Below are 22,031 nucleotides of genomic sequence, written 5' to 3'. Positions count from 1 at the left end.
ACAGCAGAACCAAAGACCATAGACTTCAAAAGAGAGTCATTCACATAGTTGGCCATCTCATCAAAACTGGAAAAGGCCATCAGTTAGTGATCAGAAAAGCCCTGTCTTGTCTATAATGTTTGGACTGTTACCGGATATGGCCACGAAGACTGAGAACCACTCCTTCTGTACATTACACCTTATCTTGTAATTTGTGAAGTAACATCTTTTGAAGGTCAAAATAAAGGTGACCACTCATATAAGGTTATAGGAGGTCCAAACTGATGTACGGTAAGCCAAAACAACTGATTCCCGGGTTAAGCAACGTCATCAACTTTATGAACATCTTTTTCTCGATAGTCGTCAGTCTGTAAACGATCTTTACATGAAGGAATGTTCACAGAAAATTCCCAGGAAGATCTTTTTGTCCTTCGTTCTGATTTTTGTTGTGGACTACAATATATTGTCCCACTCACTGTAACAGAGGGGAAACATATTTCCATTCTGATCCCTTTAACACTAAATCAAGCATTAATTTGGAAATGTGTCAGGGTGTAATGGCCTAAAAATTACTCATAGACAGTCATATTATGTTTCAGAATCATCCTAAATTGGTCACATGGGATTAATAATGCATTTTACTTTGTGTACCCCATAAATTGCAGCGTTATAAGCCTGTGTGTTCTGCGGGCTAGTTTCTGAAGAAATTGTTTTACATGAACGTCACCAAAACAGCTGTTGTTTTGATATATTCTGGATTTCTGTAAATGAATGCATATATAATGTCTATCTATTTGTCTATCTATCTATCTATCTATCTATCTATTATCTATCTATATTTCTATTTATCTATTATCTATCTATTATCATCTACCTATTATCTATCTATTATCTATCTATCTGTCATCTATCTATATATTATCTGTTGTGAATTTGGATTCTGGGCTCCCCCGGTGGCCGCTTGTGGAATTGGACTTGTCATCCTCTTTCCTGTTTCACCTGGTTCCATCAGTAGTGGGTGTCGCTATTTAAGCTCATTTCTCTGGTGGTTTCTTGCCGGTCAACAATGTTATCTGATGCCTCTCAGTGCTTGTTCCTGCTTCTAGACAACTACTAGATAAGTTGGACTTTTGTCCATGTTTTGTTTTGCCTATTTGTTCCAGTTCACAGCTGAAGTTTTGTTACTGTGTCTGGAAAGCTCTCGTTGATCAGGGATTGCTACTCTGGCGTTATGAGTTAATGCCAGAGTTTAAGGTAATCTCTGGATGGTGTTTTGTTAGTGTTTTTCTGCTGACCATGAAAGTATACTATCTGTCTTCTGCTATCTAGTAAGCGGACCTCAAATTTGCTAAGACTATTTTCCTGCTGCGTTTGTAGTTTCATCTGAACTCACCGTCATTACATGTGGGGGGCTACTGTCTTCTTTGGAATATTTCTCTAGAGGTGAGCCAGGTCTTATATTTCCCTCTGCTAGCTATTTAGGTCTTAGGCCAGAGCTGGGCATCTAGCTATAAATAGGAAATGCTACCTGGCTATTTCTAGTTGCGCGGCAGGCTTAGTTCATGGTCAGTATAGTTCCATCTTCCGAGAGCTTGTCCCTCTATAGGCTTGCTATGATCTCTGCCTGCAGAGATCATGACAGTTTGACCGGCCAATAAAGTGTTAAAGACCCAGGTTGAGAAAGGAGAGTTATAAGAAGTCTGCTGGAATTTTTTTTTTTTTTTTTTTTTCCTCCAGTCTGCCTTGCTGCAGTCTTTTTTCTCTCTCTCCTCCTAATCTCTGTATGCTCTGTGTGCACCTGACAATAATGGATCTCCAGAGTGTAACTGCGGGTTTGAATAATCTCATCACGAAAGTACAAAATTTACAAGATTTTGTGGTACATGCTCCGGTATCTGAGCCGAGAATTCCTTTGCCGGAGTTCTTCACAGGGAATAGAGCTAGCTTCCAGAATTTCCGAAATAATTGTAAGCTTTATTTGTCCCTGAAGTCTCGTTCAGCTGGAGACCCTGCTCAGCAGGTTAGGATTGTGATTTCCTTGCTCAGGGGTGACCCTCAAGATTGGGCCTTCTCATTGCCAGCAGGGGATCCTGCGTTACGCGATGTGGATGCGTTTTTTCTGGCCTTGGGCTTGCTTTATGAGGAACCTCATTTGGAACTTCAGGCAGAAAAAACTTTGATGGCACTATCTCAGGGGCAAGACGAAGCTGAAGTTTTCTGCCAAAAATTCCGTAAATGGTCTGTGCTTACTCAGTGGAATGAGTGCGCTTTGGCGGCAACTTTCAGAGAAGGTCTCTCTGATGCCGTTAAGGATGTTATGGTGGGGTTCCCTTTGCCTGCAGGTCTGAATGAGTCCATGACAATGGCTATTCAGATTGATAGGCGTCTGCGGGAGCGCAAACCGGTGCACCATCTGGCGGTGTCTATGGAAAAGACGCCAGAAAGTATGCAGTGTGATAGAATTCTGTCCAGGAGCGAGCGACAGAATTTTAGACGGAAGAATGGATTGTGTTTCTATTGTGGGGATTCTACTCATGTTATATCAGCATGCTCTAGGCGTACAAAGAAGCTTGATAAGTCTGTTTCCATTGGCACCATTCAGTCTAAGTTTATTTTGTCTGTAACCCTGATTTGCTCTTTGTCATCCATTGCCACGGACGCCTATGTTGACTCTGGCGCCGCTCTGAGTCTTATGGATTGGTCCTTTGCCAATCGTTGTGGTTTTAATTTAGAGCCTTTGGAGACTCTTATTCCTCTGAAGGGGATTGACTCCACCCCATTGGCTAATAATAAACCACAATACTGGACACAAGTAACCATGCGTATCAATCCTGATCACCAGGAGATTATTCGTTTCCTGGTGCTGTATAATTTACATGACGATTTGGTACTGGGATTGCCATGGTTGCAGTCTCACAACCCAGTCTTGGACTGGAGAGCAATGTCTGTGTTGAGCTGGGGATGTAAGGGTATTCATGGGGACGTACCTTTGGTTTCTATTTCGTCGTCCATTCCCTCTGAAGTCCCTGAGTTCCTCTCTGATTATCAAGACGTCTTTGACGAACCCAAGCTTGGGTCGTTACCTCCGCACCGTGAGTGCGATTGTGCCATAGATTTGATACCGGGTTGTAAATATCCAAAGGGTCGTTTGTTTAATTTGTCTGTGCCGGAACATGCTGCTATGCGGGAATATATAAAGGAGTCTTTGGAAAAGGGACATATTCGTCCATCTTCTTCTCCCTTGGGAGCTGGGTTTTTCTTTGTCTCAAAAAAAGACGGCTCTTTGAGACCATGTATTGATTATCGGCTTCTGAATAAGATCACTGTTAAGTATCAATACCCATTGCCATTGCTTACTGATTTGTTTGCTCGTATAGAGGGTGCTAAGTGGTTCTCTAAAATTGATCTTCGTGGGGCGTATAATTTGGTGCGGATCAGGCAGGGGGATGAGTGGAAGACCGCATTTAATACGCCCGAGGGCCACTTTGAGTATTTGGTCATGCCTTTTGGTCTTTCTAATGCCCCTTCAGTTTTCCAGTCTTTTATGCATGATATTTTCCGCGATTTTCTGGATAAATTTATGATAATATATCTGGATGATATTCTGATTTTTTCTGATGACTGGGACTCTCATGTCCAGCAGGTCAGGAGAGTTTTTCAGGTTCTGCGGTCTAATTCTTTATGTGTGAAGGGGTCTAAGTGCGTTTTTGGGGTCCAGAAAATTTCCTTTTTGGGGTATATTTTTTCTCCCTCTTCCATTGAGATGGATCCCGTCAAGGTGCAAGCTATTTGTGACTGGACTCAGCCCTCCTCTCTTAAGGGTCTTCAGAGATTTTTGGGCTTTGCCAACTTTTACCGCCGATTTATTGCTGGTTTTTCGGATGTCGTTAAACCACTGACTGATTTGACCAGACAAGGCGCTGATGTTGCTAATTGGTCCCCTCATGCTGTAGAGGCCTTTCAGGAGCTTAAGCGCCGTTTTGCCTCTGCCCCTGTGTTGCGTCAGCCTGATGTGAATCTGCCTTTTCAGGTTGAGGTTGACGCTTCGGAGATCGGAGCTGGGGCAGTGTTGTCGCAGAAAGGTTCCGACTGCTCCGTCATTAGGCCTTGTGCCTTCTTTTCTCGCAAATTTTCGCCCGCAGAGCGGAATTATGATGTTGGGAATCGGGAGCTTTTGGCCATGAAGTGGGCGTTTGAGGAGTGGCGCCATTGGCTCGAGGGGGCTAGGCATCAGGTGGTGGTATTGACTGACCACAAAAATTTGATTTATCTTGAGACTGCCAGACGCCTGAATCCTAGACAGGCGCGCTGGTCTTTATTTTTTTCTCGCTTTAATTTTGTGGTGTCATACCTACCGGGTTCTAAGAATGTTAAGGCAGATGCCCTTTCTAGGAGTTTTGACCCGGACTCTCCTGGTAATTCTGAACCCACAGGTATCCTTAGGGAGGGAGTAATTTTGTCGGCCGTTTCTCCTGATCTGCGGCGGTCCTTGCAAGAGTTTCAGGCGGATAGACCGGATCGTTGTCCGCCTGATAGACTGTTTGTTCCGGATGATTGGACTAGCAGAGTCATCTCTGAGGTACATTCTTCTGCATTGGCAGGTCATCCCGGAATTTTTGGTACCAGGGATTTGGTGGCAAGATCCTTCTGGTGGCCTTCCCTGTCACGAGATGTGCGAGTCTTTGTGCAGTCATGTGACGTTTGTGCTCGGGCCAAGTCTTGTAGTTCTCGGGCTAGCGGACTGCTGTTGCCCTTGCCTATTCCTAAGAGGCCTTGGACACACATCTCGATGGATTTTATTTCAGATCTGCCTGTTTCCCAGAAGATGTCTGTCATCTGGGTGGTCTGTGACCGTTTCTCTAAAATGGTCCATTTGGTTCCTCTGCCCAAGTTGCCTTCTTCTTCTGAGTTGGTTCCTCTGTTTTTTCAGAATGTTGTCCGATTGCACGGTATTCCTGAGAATATTGTTTCTGACAGAGGTACCCAATTTGTGTCTAGATTTTGGCGGGCATTCTGTGCTAGGATGGGCATAGATTTGTCTTTTTCATCTGCTTTTCACCCTCAGACTAATGGCCAGACCGAGCGGACTAATCAGACCCTTGAGACATATCTGAGGTGTTTTGTCTCTGCTGACCAGGATGATTGGGTTGCTTTTTTGCCATTGGCAGAGTTCGCCCTCAATAATCGGGCCAGTTCTTCCACCTTGGTGTCCCCGTTTTTCTGTAATTCGGGGTTTCACCCTCGATTTTCCTCCGGTCAGGTGGAATCCTCGGATTGTCCTGGAGTGGATGCGGTGGTGGAGAGATTGCATCACATCTGGGGGCAGGTTATGGACAATTTGAAGTTGTCCCAGGAGAAGACTCAGCGTTTTGCCAACCGTCATCGTCGTGTTGGTTCTCGGCTTTGTGTTGGAGATTTAGTGTGGTTGTCTTCTCGTTTTGTCCCTATGAGGGTCTCTTCTCCTAAGTTTAAACCTCGGTTCATCGGCCCTTATAGTATATTGGAGATTCTTAATCCTGTTTCTTTCCGTTTGGACCTCCCTGCGTCCTTTTCCATTCATAACGTTTTTCATCGGTCGTTATTGCGCAGGTATGAGGTACCTGTTGTACCTTCAGTTGAGCCTCCTGCTCCGGTGTTGGTTGAGGGTGAGTTGGAGTACGTTGTGGAGAAAATTTTGGACTCTCGTGTTTCCAGACGGAAACTCCAGTATCTGGTCAACTGGAAGGGTTACGGCCAGGAGGATAATTCTTGGGTCAATGCATCTGATGTTCATGCTTCTGATCTTGTTCGTGCCTTCCATAGGGCTCATCCTGGTCGCCCTGGTGGATCTGGTGAGGGTTCGGTGCCCCCTCCTTGAGGGGGGGGTACTGTTGTGAATTTGGATTCTGGGCTCCCCCGGTGGCCGCTTGTGGAATTGGACTTGTCATCCTCTTTCCTGTTTCACCTGGTTCCATCAGTAGTGGGTGTCGCTATTTAAGCTCATTTCTCTGGTGGTTTCTTGCCGGTCAACAATGTTATCTGATGCCTCTCAGTGCTTGTTCCTGCTTCTAGACAACTACTAGATAAGTTGGACTTTTGTCCATGTTTTGTTTTGCCTATTTGTTCCAGTTCACAGCTGAAGTTTTGTTACTGTGTCTGGAAAGCTCTCGTTGATCAGGGATTGCTACTCTGGCGTTATGAGTTAATGCCAGAGTTTAAGGTAATCTCTGGATGGTGTTTTGTTAGTGTTTTTCTGCTGACCATGAAAGTATACTATCTGTCTTCTGCTATCTAGTAAGCGGACCTCAAATTTGCTAAGACTATTTTCCTGCTGCGTTTGTAGTTTCATCTGAACTCACCGTCATTATATGTGGGGGGCTACTGTCTTCTTTGGAATATTTCTCTAGAGGTGAGCCAGGTCTTATATTTCCCTCTGCTAGCTATTTAGGTCTTAGGCCAGAGCTGGGCATCTAGCTATAAATAGGAAATGCTACCTGGCTATTTCTAGTTGCGCGGCAGGCTTAGTTCATGGTCAGTATAGTTCCATCTTCCGAGAGCTTGTCCCTCTATAGGCTTGCTATGATCTCTGCCTGCAGAGATCATGACAATTATCTATCTATCTATCTATCTATCTATCTATTATCTATCTATCTATCATCTATCTATCTATCTATCTATCTATCTTTCTCATTGTTTATATGAGCTGAAATATTACCATATCTATGCTATGGGCTAATGAATGTTTCCATCTTTGAATTTTAGTATACAGTATACAGTGACCAATGGTTTGACATCAGAATGGAGAAATCAAACACTACTATTTATTAATCCATCTATCTATTTATCTTAGAGATGGGCATGGACACCGAACACGGACTTCACCAGGAAGCCCGTGTTACACTGGGTGCATGACAGTGCGGCAAACACTGCTTCTGATTGGTGATAAAATCAGTACCACCAGTCAGACAGCTACAGTTCCCACGCTGACAAATGACAGCATGAGCCTGCAGCTGTGACCGGAGGTAAAAAGTTTACCTCCGGTCACTGGCGTCAGCTAATAGGTCTACTGCTCCCATCAGCCTACGCCTGCTGCAGCTAATAACAGCAAGAGCAGGCGGCGGCTGACGGGAGTATTCATCAACTGGCGCCTGCACTTTAAATAAATATATATTTTTTTTAAACGGCGTATTTTTGTTAACCAGCCGGGTAAAACTCACAGCTGAGGGCTGCAACCCTGAGCTCTCAGCTTCAGCAAGGTTGGTTCTCAAGATTAGAGGGGTCCCCAAGCTATCTATTAGATGCGCCAATTCTGGCACTTTGCCCGACTCTTTCCACTTGTCCTTTAGTGGTGGCAAGTGGGGTTCATATTTCTGGGGTTGATTTCACCTTTGTGTTGTCCGGTGACATCAAGCCCACAGCTTAGTAATGGAGAGGTGTCTATAAGACACCTATCCATTACTAATCCTATAGTTACATGGTAAATAAAGTATTTGAAATAAAAACAAAATACCGTTTTTCATTTATTGAAAAATAACAAACACAGTTATACTCACCTAACGCCTAATTCAACTGAATACCTTGTCTCCTGTAATAAAAATAAAAATAAAATAAAAAAGAACAATATCCCTCACCTGTGTGTCGTTCTTTCCCGCAACATAATTCATATCTGGGGATAAAAAGTTTTCAACCTGGACGGTGCCAAGAAGCGACCGTCCAGGCTAAGAACCACTGATGAATGAGCTTCTGCGAGCTCAGCCTCAGTGACTAGCGGTGACCTCATCGAGGTTACTGCCGGTAACCGAGGCTGTGTTCCCAGCTGGACTGAACTGCAGTGACCTCCCTCCAGTAGAATTTCACTGCGGTGAATTTGAACTGCGGTGAACTCACCTCTGCACCATGAAACATTTTTCTCACAGTGCTAAGGTCACCACAGTTCATTGGCCCGGCTGGGAACTATTTAAATAATTATAAAAGCAGCATGGAGACCCCCTATTCTTGATAACCAGCCTTGCTGAAGCTGACAGCTGAGGGTTGCAGCCCCAAGCTGTCAGTTTAGCCTGGCTGGTTATCAAAAATAATATTTAGAGTTCAGGCGACGGCTCATGAATACTCCCATCAGCGGCTCCTGCTCTCATTGTTATTAGTGGCAGCAGGCATAGGCTGATGGGAGCAGTAGTCCCATCAGCTGACGCCAGTAACCGGAGGTAAACTTTTTATCTCCAATCACAGCTTCATGCTCATGTTGTCATTTGACAGCGTGGGAGCCGCGGCTGTCTGAATGGCGGTAATGATTTTACTGCCGATCAGAAGCAGTGTTTACCACGTTGTCATGCACATGAATGGAGTCCAGGTTCGGGTTCGGGTCCGGGTACTGTTCTGGTACCCGAACCCGAATGTTTTGTAACTGTTCTGACGAACATCCGATCCGATCCCCCCATCTCTAACCTATTTATCTATCTACTGTATCTATCTACTTTATCTATCTATCTATCTATCTATCTATTATCTATCTATTATCTATCTATCTATTTTCTATCATCTATCTATCTATTATCTAACTATCTATCTATCTATCTATCTATCTATCTATCTATCTATTATGTATCTAGTCAGTAAACAAAAAGGGAAACAGCACAAAAAGATGTAAAAAAGGACTTTAATGCCCTGTGTGTCAAACCTTGAGAAAGGATTTGTTTTATCCGAAATGTTGCCACGCCACAGGGCATTAAAGTCCTTTTTTACATCTTTTTGTGCTGTTTCCCTTTTTGTTTACTGCCTGGAAGGCCCATGGAATGCTGGTCAGGTAAGCTTTAAGGTATTTCTTCTGGTGCTGTTCCTCTTTTTCTACCTATTATCTATCTGTCTGTCTGTCTGTCTATCTATCTATCTATCTATCTATCTATCTATCTATCTATCTATCTATCTATCTATCTATCTATCTATCTATTAATCTATCTACTATCTATCTATCTATCTATTATCCATCTATAATCTATCTATCTATCTATCTATCTATCTATCTATCTATCTATCTATCTATCTATCTATTATCCATCTATCTATTATCTATCTTTCTATCATCTATTTAGCTATCAGGGCTTGAGGTTTATATTTTGCTTTAAAAATGACTCTTACTTAATTATCCACTTTTCTATCCTAATGCACCAAAATAAATGCAGCCAATTGAACCCGAATTCTTTTTTTCAGTGAATGTCGTGGTAGAACTTGGGAATGTACAAAAAATGTTTGTGATGGCACCTGCTCAGCCATCGGAGTGTCACACTTCTTCACATTTGATGGGATGGTTTACAACTTCCCTGGAGACTGCCAGTATGTTTTAGTTCAGGTAAGACTACTGTAGTTCAGGCAAAGTACAGCTGTTTTTTCAATAGAACCTGTAGGTAGCAGAATGTCTGTGTCGCCTCTAGTTCCTCACCCTACCTTCTCCATAGAATATTATAAGCACCAACTGTCATCTCCTATCTCAGTAATGTGAAAATATATTTTCACTAAATGTAGATTTTACCCATGTATTGAGAATGAACACTCAGTCCTGAAGAAGAAAGCAGAAGATTTCTCTAATAAAATACATTACTAAGCTCCTTATTTTCATGTGTTCTATTGATTTATGAAATAAAAAATAAAATGACGGTTACACTTTAAAGGGAATCTATCACCAGTCTTTTTTCACCTAATCTGAGAGCATCATAATGTAAAGACAGAGACCCTGATTCCAGCAATGTGTCACTTACAGGGCTGCTTCCTGTAGTTTTCATAATATCACTGTGTTATTAGCAGTAAGTGTTATATCTCCTAGCATGGAGTGGAGGTGTCGGTTGTTGGTAGAGGCGTTTGGAGTGTTGATCCGTGTTGCTTGGAGTTGTTGCTGTTTGCAATCCTTCATCCTCTCCTATTGTGTTTACCTACCTTTCCTCCCCGGTGTTCCCATTTGTTGTCTGTGAGCGTATATTTGTATTATTGGTATTTTCCTTTATTACTGTACATCTTCCCTTGTTTCCCTGCTTTGTGTATATTCATGCACTATTTCTCCCAACTTTCCTGGGTGGGGGAAGGGGACAGATATAGGGCTGATTTAGGAGTGCAGCAAGGTATGTGGCCCTGGCGTCTTCACCATAAGAAGTAATCCGGAGAGCAGAGATAGCTAGGGCACCCCTAGTGTTAGGGACAGGGAAGGAGCCCCTGGCCCCGGGCAATCTGACATGATCAGTCGTGATAAGAACATTATCAGTAGAGGACTAGTGTACTTGCCTCTATCTAGTCTTCCATATTCTTGAGCTCTGTATAACCCCACCACTGATTTGACAGCTTTATGCCTATGCACAGTATACACAAAAAGCTGCCAATCAGTGGTGTGGGCGGGGTTACTAGCAGCCCAGTAAGTGATGTATCACTGGAATTTCTGTTGTCAGCTTAGGAAGCAAAAAACTAGAGGCAAATTCCCTTTAAAACATACTGTAGCATTACACCAATGTGTTAAGAATGCATCATTACACTTATTACTTATTTAATAAAAGGTTTTCTTATAGGATTTCTGTGGTGGTGAACCAGGAAGTTTCCGTATCCTTGTAGGTAATGTTGGCTGTGGATTCACTGGAGACAGATGTACCAAAAAGATCACAATTTTCTTTAGAAATGGAGAAATCGAGTTAGAAAATGAGCAGGTTTGTACAAAGGAGTAGACTGAAATCACAGAAATCACAGATTCACAGAAATGACTCAAAATTATCCTCTCTCAATACAAAAATGTTAATGTCTGGTATAATATCATAAAACAATAAAAAATGATAAAAGTGCAGCGTGCCTATAACAGCGCACCATGTGGTTAGGCATGGTATTACAAGTAATTATTTATAAGGAACTGACCCTGCTAAAGGACCAGAATAATAAGACCTCTTATGTTGTCATATCAATCCTCTCACACGCTGGAGCCTCAACACCATCCTTAAAAAGGGTTATCCAGTGTAGCTAACACTTTTTTTTAGAACAGGTTTTCTACTAAGTGACGTAGTTATGTTTGCATTATCCCCAGCACACCCCTCAAGTGTTATCCACAGCACCCTCAAAATTTTCATCTTCATAGTGCCTATAGGGTTAGCCCCAGTTCCCCCTAAAGTGTGAGGTCCAGTACCCCCTCTAGTGTTAGCTACAGTGACCCCTGTAGTGTAACCCATAGTGCCCCCTCTAGTACAAGCCCGTGAGCTCTCTAGTGTAAGCCATAGTGTCCCCTATAGTATAGCATGCAGTGCCCCCTCTACTGCAAGTCCCAGACCACTCTAGTGTAAGTCACAATGTCCCTCGCTATCAGCGTGCCCAGTGTACTTTCTAGTGTAAACCACTGTGTCCCCCTTAGTTGTCAGTCCCAATAACTCCTCTAGTATAAGCCATGGTGTCCCCTCTAGTAGTCAGTCCTAATAACTCCTCTAGTATAAGCCATGGTGTCTCCCCTAGTTGTCAGTCCTAATAACTTCTCTAGTATAAGCCATGGTGTCTCCCCTAGTTGTCAGTCCTAATAACTCTAGTATAAGCCATGGTGTCTCCCCTTGTTGTCAGTCCTAATAACTCCTCTAGTATAAGCCATGGTGTCTGTCACGGAGAGACTAGGTGGGCGAGAGCTTATAACCCGGGCCCCTGCAATTTCCCTAAGACTAGGGAAATACTGACTGGCCCTCTACCTGAAGTTTACACTGATGGTGTGCATGTTCAGGCCTCGTACCTCATCCTGCCTCCTGATACAACCCTGAGCTGGAAACCACTGCCCTCCACCCAGTGAATGCAATACACCAGTACCCACAGTTAGCACAGACAAGGATAAAGGAAAATATACACCACGCTGCAGTCACTCAGGAATACACTATAAATGTGCAGGGCAAAATAAACACAAATATAGGAAGGAGTAAATAAGACAAGGGAAAATACACCACCAGCAACGATACTCCAACGACCAGCTCTCCACTCCAGACCGAGATAACAAATGCGCAAGACAGAAGCTATAATCGGCGACACCCAATGATCAGGAGAACTATAAAAAGGCAATGGGCATAGCCCAGCCTCCAATCCGAGGATCATGTAAATTAACCCCGGAACAGCTAGACAAAATCTAGCCGACGCCAATGAGCAAATAGTGGTCAAAAGCGGAACTACCGCTGTCTGTCGGATGACCTGGTCTGAACAGCATCCGACATGACAGTACCCCGCCTTCTACGAGGGACCCCAGGGCCCTCACGGCTTATAGGACCCGGCTTGTCCGGATTACGACGATGAAAAAACCTGATCAGCCGATCCGCATGAATGTCTGAGGCTGGTACCCAGGACCTCTCCTCAGGCCCATAACCACGCCAGTGTACCAAGTACTGTAAAGTGCGGCGCACTACACGAGAGTCAACCACCTTGGAGACTTCAAATTCCAGGTTACCATCCACCAAGACTGGAGATGGTATGGGCGCCGCGTCCACAGAACCCACCACCCTCTTCAGAAGAGACCTGTGGAACACGTTGTGTATCTTATACACCGTAGGGAGCTCCAGTTGGTACAATACTGGGTTAATGACGGCGGTGACCCTAAATGGACCAATAAACCGTGGACCCAATTTAAGGGATGGAATTTTGAGTCTTATGTTTTTTGTGGATAACCACACCCAGTCATCCACACTCAGGTCCGGACCTGGCACACGCCTACTGTCAGCCACACGTTTGTACCTAGCACCCACACTCAACAGGCGCTGTTTAACTCTCCTCCAGACTGATGACAATTGTGCTCCTAAGCGGTCCTCCTCCGGAACGCCGGAAGAACCCCCCTGACTCAAAGTACAAAATTGAGGATGTAGCCCGTAAACACAAAAAAACGGAGACTCCCCAGATGACTCCTGGCGATGATTACACAGGTCAACAAAAAAAATTTTTTTTTCTGGTGTCCAAAATATTTTAATGAATTTGGGGTATTTTTGGGGTGCTGATTCTGAATATGCTATCAGTTTTGCCAGATTGGCTCAAGTTTTTGAGATTTTTGGTATCTTATTTATAGCACTTGTTGGTAAATGCGACGCATCATCTCATTAATTTCTTTGGATTAGTACTTGAACTGAGCAGTTCTCAATATAGTTTTGTGTTAATTAGTGTTCTAAAAGTTTGTTCATAGCTTGATTTTTGCACTAACTTTATGTTGTTGTCTGTTTTCCAGTGAAAAGCATGAACTCATCAAGAAGAAGTTGTCTTAACGATCCAGACTCATTCTGTTACATTTGTGGTGAATACACACTGCCAAAACATAGAAGAAACATAACAGACTTCGTAAAAAAAGTGTATTTTGCCTATTTTGGGGTTATGCTTGGGGACCAAGACAAGTTTTGGGCACCACACATAGTGTGCAAAGCATGTATCGAATTATTACGAAAATGGAGCAAAGGACAAAGAAAAAGCTTCAAATTTGGTGTTCCAATGGTGTGGAGAGAGCCAAAAAATCATCATGATGACTGTTATTTCTGTGCAGTGCAAGTGCAAGGATTCAATAAGCATAAGAAACGAAAATGGGAGTAACATGGAATCTGCAAGAAGGCCTGTCCCTCATTGTGAAGATGTGCCTGTACCTGTGTTTACCATAAATAACAGTCATCATGATGATTTTTTGGCTCTCTCCACACCATTGGAACACCAAATTTGAAGCTTTTTCTTTGTCCTTTGCTCCATTTTCGTAATAATTCGATACATGCTTTGCACACTATGTGTGGTGCCCAAAACTTGTCTTGGTCCCCAAGCATAACCCCAAAATAGGCAAAATACACTTTTTTTACGAAGTCTGTTATGTTTCTTTCATGTTTTGGCAGTGTGTATTCACCACAAATGTAACAGAATGAGTCTGGATCGTTAAGACAACTTCTTCTTGATGAGTTCATGCTTTTCACTGGAAAACAGACAACAACATAAAGTTAGTGCAAAAATCAAGCTATGAACAAACTTTTAGAACACTAATTAACACAAAACTATATTGAGAACTGCTCAGTTCAAGTACTAATCCAAAGAAATTAATGAGATGATGCGTCGCATTTACCAACAAGTGCTATAAATAAGATACCAAAAATCTCAAAAACTTGAGCCAATCTGGCAAAACTGATTACATATTCAGAATCAGCACCCCAAAAATACCCTAAATTCGATGAAATATCTTTGGCACCAAAAATGCTGTTGACCAGTGTTATTGATGGCAAACTCAGCCAAAGGAAGAAAGGTAGACCACTCCTCCTGATTATCAGAGACAAAGCAGCGTAAGTACTGTTCCAAATTTTGGTTCATATGCTCAGTCTGACCATTTGACTGAGGATGAAACGCCGAAGAATGAGACAACTTGATCCCCAGCCGTGAGCAAAATGCTTTCCAAAATTTTGCCACAAACTGAGACCCCCTATCAGACACGATGTCAGACGGAACCCCATGAAGTCTTACCACCTCCTGCACAAATACCTGAGCCAGAGTCTTAGCGTTAGGCAACGAAGGCAAAGACACAAAGTGCGACATTTTTGAGAACCGATCAACAATCAACAAGATGACCGTGTTCCCAGCTGATGAGGGCAAATCAGTGATGAAATCCATGGAGATTTCCGTCCATGGCTTACTAGGTACCTCAAGAGGAAGTAGTGTGCCAACAGGACAGGAGCGAGGCGTCTTAGCCCTAGCGCACGTGGTACAAGCTGACACGTATGAGACCACGTCCTGTCGGATCTTGGGCCACCAAAACCGACGTGACACCAACTCCAAGGTACCTCTAACCCCTGGGGGGCCAGCCAGGACAGCATCATGATGCTCCGCCAAAACCTTTAAGCGGAGATGAAGCGGTACAAAAGATTTGTTGATAGGTAGCTCAGATGGTACCTCCTGCTGAGCCTCGGCAATCTCAGCCTCCACCTTGGTAGTGAGAGCCGAAACCACAAAACCCTTTTGGAGGATGGGTACTGGATCCTCCCGAGGTTCTCCCCCCGGAAAACACCTGGACAGAGCATCTGCCTTAGTGTTTTTAGACCCCGGTCTGTAGGTGACAACAAAATTGAACCGCGTGAAAAACAATGCCCAGCGAGCCTGCCTGGGGGACAGACGCTTGGCAGACTCCAAATACAGCAGATTCTTGTGCTCGGTAACAACAGTGACCTGATGAATCGACCCCTCCAAGAAGTGTCGCCATTCCTCAAAGGCCAATTTGATTGCCAACAACTCTCTGTTGCCGATATCGTAGTTACGTTCGGTGGGCGACAATTTCTTGGAAAAATAGGCGCACGGACGCAAACCGCTCAAGGATGAGCCTTGTGATAGTACCGCCCCCACACCAACCTCAGACGCATCGACTTCAACCACAAAAGGTTTCGATACATCTGGCTGCACCAGAATGGGGGCCGAAACAAACCTGTTTTTAAGAGATTTGAATGCGCACACAGCAGCCTCAGGCCAAACGGAGAAATTGGTTTCCTTTTTAGTCATGTCAGTTAGCGGTTTAGCAACGGTGGAAAAATCCTTGATAAATTTCCTATAGTAGTTAGAAAACCCAAGGAACCGCTGAAGTGCTTTCAGGTTATCAGGCCGTTCCCAATGCAGCACCGCTTGCACCTTAGCGGCGTCCATTTTAAAACCAGAGGCAGACACGATATAGCCCAAGAAAGGCAACTCCTGAACCGAAAACACACATTTCTCCAGTTTAGCATACAGCTTATTCTCTCTGAGAAGCTGTAACACCTGCCTGACATGATCTAAATGAGTGTCACGGTCGCAAGAATATATGAGGATGTCATCAAGGTACACGATAACGAATTTCCCCAAAACATGCGAGAACACATAATTTATGAAATGCTGAAACACTGCAGGTGCGTTTGTCAACCCAAATGGCATCACCAAATTTTCAAAATGACCCTCAGGGTATTAAAAGCCGTCTTCCACTCATCACCTTGACGGACTCTTATGAGGTTGTACGCCCCCCTGAGATCAAGCTTGGTAAACCACTTAGCACCTGCCACCTGGTTGAACAAATCTGGTATCAGTGGCATCGGGTATGGATCACGAACCGTAATCTGGTTTAACTCCTGGAAATCCAGACACGGCCGTAGTCCACCATCTTTCTTCTTAACGAAGAAGAACCCTGCTGCCACCGGCGAGGATGACAGCCTGATGTGCCCTTTGCTCAAACTTTCAGCAATGTAATCCTTTAGCGCTTGTCTCTCCGGACCGGAGATGTTAAACATCCTTGCTTTGGGCAATTTAGCCCCTGGTTTAAACCTGATAGTACAGTCATAGGGACGATGTGGTGGCAACTCTGAACAACCCTTCTCAGAGAACACATCCACAAAATCCAGAAGTGACTCTGGAACGCTTGAAGTCACAGCAGACACACATGTGGCCATACAATTCTCCTGGCAGAAATCACTCCACTGAATTATGTCCTGAGTTTTCCAGTCTATCACCGGGTTGTGTGTAGACAACCATGGAAAACCCAGAACCAATGGTGCCGGAAGACTCTTGAGCACCTTACATGTAACCTGCTCAGAATGAAGAACCCCAATGTGGAGTTTAATCTCGGACACAAACTCAGTAATCTCCCCCTGTGGGAGAGGAGCAGAATTGATAGCGACCACGCGGATAGGATGAGGAAGTTTTTCGATCCTAAAACCAGCAGTGCGCGCAAACTCCTCATCAATGAGATTTGTGGCAGAACCACTATCCACAAAAACAGTGATTGGCAGCTCTCTGCCAGCAACAACAACCTTGGCAGGGAGCATGCACTGAGATACCATCATGGAGGACATACACAAGCTCAAATTGGACTCCTCCACACCCTCTGAGTTTAGAAGTCTTTCCGCCGTTGCATTTTTTTTTGACAGCAGAGGACAGATATTAATAAAATGACCAGTTTTACCGCAGAAAAAGCAGGCTCCCTGCCTCCCATGTACAGAAGCCTGATGCTTAACATGTGATACCCCTGCGATTTGCATAGGTTCCGTGGGCTCACCTGCAGCAACCTCACGTAAACCCAAACCTCCTCCCACAGATGACGTCACATGCTCTCCCAGACGCAAACGGCGATCAATACGGACAAGACGACTCATAGCGGAATCTAGTGAAGTAGGAGTATCGTACATCAGGAGGGCTTTTTTAACACTGTCAGAAACTCCATGAATAAAATGACTCCGCAGCAGGGAATCATTCCACTGAGTGTCGACCGCCCAGCGGCGGAATTCAGAACAGTAATCCTCTGCAACTCGCTCCCCCTGGCGAATAGTGCGTATCTTAGATTCTGCTAGAGCCATTCTGTCAGGCTCGTCGTAGATGTTTCCAAGTGCAGAAAAAAAAACCTCCACAGAGTCAAATGCAGTAGAATCAGATGGCAAAGAAAACGCCCATGCTTGGGGATCCCCGCTTAATAATGACAACACCAGGCCCACACACTGAGCCACATTACCGGAGGAAGTCGGACGCATCAGAAAATATAGTTTGCAAGCCTCACGAAAAGTAACAAATTTACTGCGTTCCCCAGCAAATTTTTCAGGCAACGGATACTGTTGTGAATTTGGATTCTGGGCTCCCCCGGTGGCCGCTTGTGGAATTGGACTTGTCATCCTTTTTCCTGTTTCACCTGGTTCCATCAGTAGTGGGTGTCGCTATTTAAGCTCATTTCTCTGGTGGTTTCTTGCCGGTCAACAATGTTGAAAGTACAAAATTTACAAGATTTTGTGGTACATGCTCCGGTATCTGAGCCGAGAATTCCTTTGCCGGAGTTCTTCACAGGGAATAGAGCTAGCTTCCAGAATTTCCGAAATAATTGTAAGCTTTATTTGTCCCTGAAGTCTCGTTCAGCTGGAGACCCTGCTCAGCAGGTTAGGATTGTGATTTCCTTGCTCAGGGGTGACCCTCAAGATTGGGCCTTCTCATTGCCAGCAGGGGATCCTGCGTTACGCGATGTGGATGCGTTTTTTCTGGCCTTGGGCTTGCTTTATGAGGAACCTCATTTGGAACTTCAGGCAGAAAAAACTTTGATGGCACTATCTCAGGGGCAAGATGAAGCTGAAGTTTTCTGCCAAAAATTCCGTAAATGGTCTGTGCTTACTCAGTGGAATGAGTGCGCTTTGGCGGCAACTTTCAGAGAAGGTCTCTCTGATGCCGTTAAGGATGTTATGGTGGGGTTCCCTTTGCCTGCAGGTCTGAATGAGTCCATGACAATGGCTATTCAGATTGATAGGCGTCTGCGGGAGCGCAAACCGGTGCACCATCTGGCGGTGTCTATGGAAAAGACGCCAGAAAGTATGCAGTGTGATAGAATTCTGTCCAGGAGCGAGCGACAGAATTTTAGACGGAAGAATGGATTGTGTTTCTATTGTGGGGATCCTACTCATGTTATATCAGCATGCTCTAGGCGTACAAAGAAGCTTAAATAGCGACACCCACTACTGATGGAACCAGGTGAAACAGGAAAAAGGATGACAAGTCCAATTCCACAAGCGGCCACCGGGGGAGCCCAGAATCCAAATTCACAACAGTAAAAAAACTGTCATGATCTCTGCAGGCAGAGATCATAGCAAGCCTATAGAGGGACAAGCTCTCGGAAGATGGAACTATACTGACCATGAACTAAGCCTGCCGCGCAACTAGAAATAGCCAGGTAGCATTTCCTATTTATCGCTAGATGCCCAGCTCTGGCCTAAGACCTAAATAGCTAGCAGAGGGAAATATAAGACCTGGCTCACCTCTAGAGAAATATTCCAAAGAAGACAGTAGCCCCCCACATATAATGACGGTGAGTTCAGATGAAACTACAAACGCAGCAGGAAAATAGTCTTAGCAAATTTGAGGTCCGCTTACTAGATAGCAGAAGACAGATAGTATACTTTCATGGTCAGCAGAAAAACACTAACAAAACACCATCCAGAGATTACCTTAAACTCTGGCATTAACTCATAACGCCAGAGTAGCAATCCCTGATCAACGAGAGCTTTCCAGACACAGTAACAAAACTTCAGCTGTGAACTGGAACAAATAGGCAAAACAAAACATGGACAAAAGTCCAACTTATCTAGTAGTTGTCAGAAGCAGGAACAAGCACTGAGAGGCATCAGATAACATTGTTGACCGGCAAGAAACCACCAGAGAAATGAGCTTAAATAGCGACACCCACTACTGATGGAACCAGGTGAAACAGGAAAAAGGATGACAAGTCCAATTCCACAAGCGGCCACCGGGGGAGCCCAGAATCCAAATTCACAACAGTATTACTGTTGTGAATTTGGATTCTGGGCTCCCCCGGTGGCCGCTTGTGGAATTGGACTTGTCATCCTTTTTCCTGTTTCACCTGGTTCCATCAGTAGTGGGTGTCGCTATTTAAGCTTCTTTGTACGCCTAGAGCATGCTGATATAACATGAGTAGGATCCCCACAATAGAAACACAATCCATTCTTCCGTCTAAAATTCTGTCGCTCGCTCCTGGACAGAATTCTATCACACTGCATACTTTCTGGCGTCTTTTCCATAGGGCTCATCCTGGTCGCCCTGGTGGATCTGGTGAGGGTTCGGTGCCCCCTCCTTGAGGGGGGGGTACTGTTGTGAATTTGGATTCTGGGCTCCCCCGGTGGCCGCTTGTGGAATTGGACTTGTCATCCTTTTTCCTGTTTCACCTGGTTCCATCAGTAGTGGGTGTCGCTATTTAAGCTCATTTCTCTGGTGGTTTCTTGCCGGTCAACAATGTTATCTGATGCCTCTCAGTGCTTGTTCCTGCTTCTGACAACTACTAGATAAGTTGGACTTTTGTCCATGTTTTGTTTTGCCTATTTGTTCCAGTTCACAGCTGAAGTTTTGTTACTGTGTCTGGAAAGCTCTCGTTGATCAGGGATTGCTACTCTGGCGTTATGAGTTAATGCCAGAGTTTAAGGTAATCTCTGGATGGTGTTTTGTTAGTGTTTTTCTGCTGACCATGAAAGTATACTATCTGTCTTCTGCTATCTAGTAAGCGGACCTCAAATTTGCTAAGACTATTTTCCTGCTGCGTTTGTAGTTTCATCTGAACTCACCGTCATTATATGTGGGGGGCTACTGTCTTCTTTGGAATATTTCTCTAGAGGTGAGCCAGGTCTTATATTTCCCTCTGCTAGCTATTTAGGTCTTAGGCCAGAGCTGGGCATCTAGCGATAAATAGGAAATGCTACCTGGCTATTTCTAGTTGCGCGGCAGGCTTAGTTCATGGTCAGTATAGTTCCATCTTCCGAGAGCTTGTCCCTCTATAGGCTTGCTATGATCTCTGCCTGCAGAGATCATGACAGGATACTTAGGTTCAGCAACGTTATCTGTAACAACGGCTTGCACATTAGATACTGCTATTCCCTGTTGCTGCACTGCCCCCCTCAACTCAGTGACCTGTAGGAACAGCGCCCTCAACTGGCGGTTTATGGAAATCATGGGATCCATGGAAATAATGTTGGCCGATTATAATGTCACGGAGAGACTAGGTGGGCGAGAGCTTATAACCCGGGCCCCTGCAATTTCCCTAAGACTAGGGAAATACTGACTGGCCCTCTACCTGAAGTTTACACTGATGGTGTGCATGTTCAGGCCTCGAACCTCACCCTGCCTCCTGATACAACCCTGAGCTGGAAACCACCGCCCTCCACCCAGTGAATGCAATACACCAGTACCCACAGTTAGCACAGACAAGGATAAAGGAAAATATACACCACGCTGCAGTCACTCAGGAATACACTATAAATGTGCAGGGCAAAATAAACACAAATATAGGAAGGAGTAAATAAGACAAGGGAAAATACACCACCAGCAACGATACTCCAACGACCAGCTCTCCACTCCAGACCGAGATAACAAATGCGCAAGACAGAAGCTATAATTGGCGACACCCAATGATCAGGAGAACTATAAAAAGGCAATGGGCATGGCCCAGCCTCCAATCCGAGGATCAGGTAAATTAACCCCGGAACAGCAAGACAAAATCTAGCCGACGCCAATGAGCAAATAGTGGTCAAAAGCGGAATTACCGCTGTCTGTCGGATGACCTGGTCTGAACAGCGTCTGACATGACAGTGTCCCCCTAGTTGTCAGTCCTAATAACTTCTCTAGTATAAGCCATGGTGTCTCCCCTAGTTGTCAGTCCTAATAACTCTAGTATAAGCCATGGTGTCTCCCCTAGTTGTCAGTCCTAATAACTTCTCTAGTATAAGCCATGGTGTTCACCTCGTTGTCAGTTCTAATAACTCTAGTATAAGCCATGGTGTCTCCCCTAGTTGTCAGTCCTAATAACTTCTCTAGTATAAGCCATGGTGTCCCCCTAGTTGTCAGTCCTAATAACTTCTCTAGTATAAGCCATGGTGTCCCCCTAGTTGTCAGTCCTAATAACTTCTCTAGTATAAGCCATGGTGTCCCCCTAGTTGTCAGACCTAATAACTTCTCTAGTATAAGCCGTGGTGTCCCCTCTAGTTGTCAGTCCTAATAACTTCTCTAGTATAAGCCATGGTGTCCACCTCGTTGTCAGTTCTAATAACTCTAGTATAAGCCATGGTGTCTCCTCTAGTTGTCAGTCCTAATAACTTCTCTAGTATAAGCCATGGTGTCCCCCTAGTTGTCAGTCCTAATAACTTCTCTAGTACAAGCCATGGTGTCCCCCTAGTTGTCAGTCCTAATAACTTCTCTAGTATAAACCATGGTGTCCCCCCTAGTTGTCAGACCTAATAACTTCTCTAGTATAAGCCGTGGTGTCCCCTCTAGTTGTCAGTCCTAATAACTTCTCTAGTATAAGCCATGGTGTCCACCTCGTTGTCAGTTCTAATAACTCTAGTATAAGCCATGGTGTCTCCTCTAGTTGTCAGTCCTAATAACTTCTCTAGTATAAGCCATGGTGTCCCCCTAGTTGTCAGTCCTAATAACTTCTCTAGTATGAGCCATGGTGTCCACCTCGTTGTCAGTCCTAATAACTCTAGTATAAGCCATGGTGTCTCCCCTAGTTGTCAGTCCTAATAACTTCTCTAGTATAAGCCATGGTGTCCCCCTAGTTGTCAGTCCTAATAACTTCTATAGTATAAGCCATG

The 22,031-nt window shown here is 44.4% G+C and overlaps 1 protein-coding gene across 1 annotated transcript in view; it reads left to right on the top strand.

Moving 5' to 3' along the window:
• The window catches only part of VWF (von Willebrand factor), a 204,303-nt gene that overhangs the window by 57,657 nt on the left and 124,615 nt on the right, over positions 1-22,031 (top strand). Inside the window, exons 20-21 of the mRNA XM_077266531.1 lie at positions 9,166-9,304; positions 10,506-10,640. Coding sequence (XP_077122646.1) covers positions 9,166-9,304; positions 10,506-10,640 — 274 coding nt within the window. The remainder of the gene's footprint in view (positions 1-9,165; positions 9,305-10,505; positions 10,641-22,031) is intronic.

This window comes from Ranitomeya variabilis, chromosome 5 (genome assembly GCF_051348905.1).
Source record: "Ranitomeya variabilis isolate aRanVar5 chromosome 5, aRanVar5.hap1, whole genome shotgun sequence".
Taxonomy (NCBI): domain Eukaryota; kingdom Metazoa; phylum Chordata; class Amphibia; order Anura; family Dendrobatidae; genus Ranitomeya; species Ranitomeya variabilis.
Note: the sequence above shows the minus strand (reverse complement) of the source record. Positions and strands in the feature narration are given on the sequence as shown.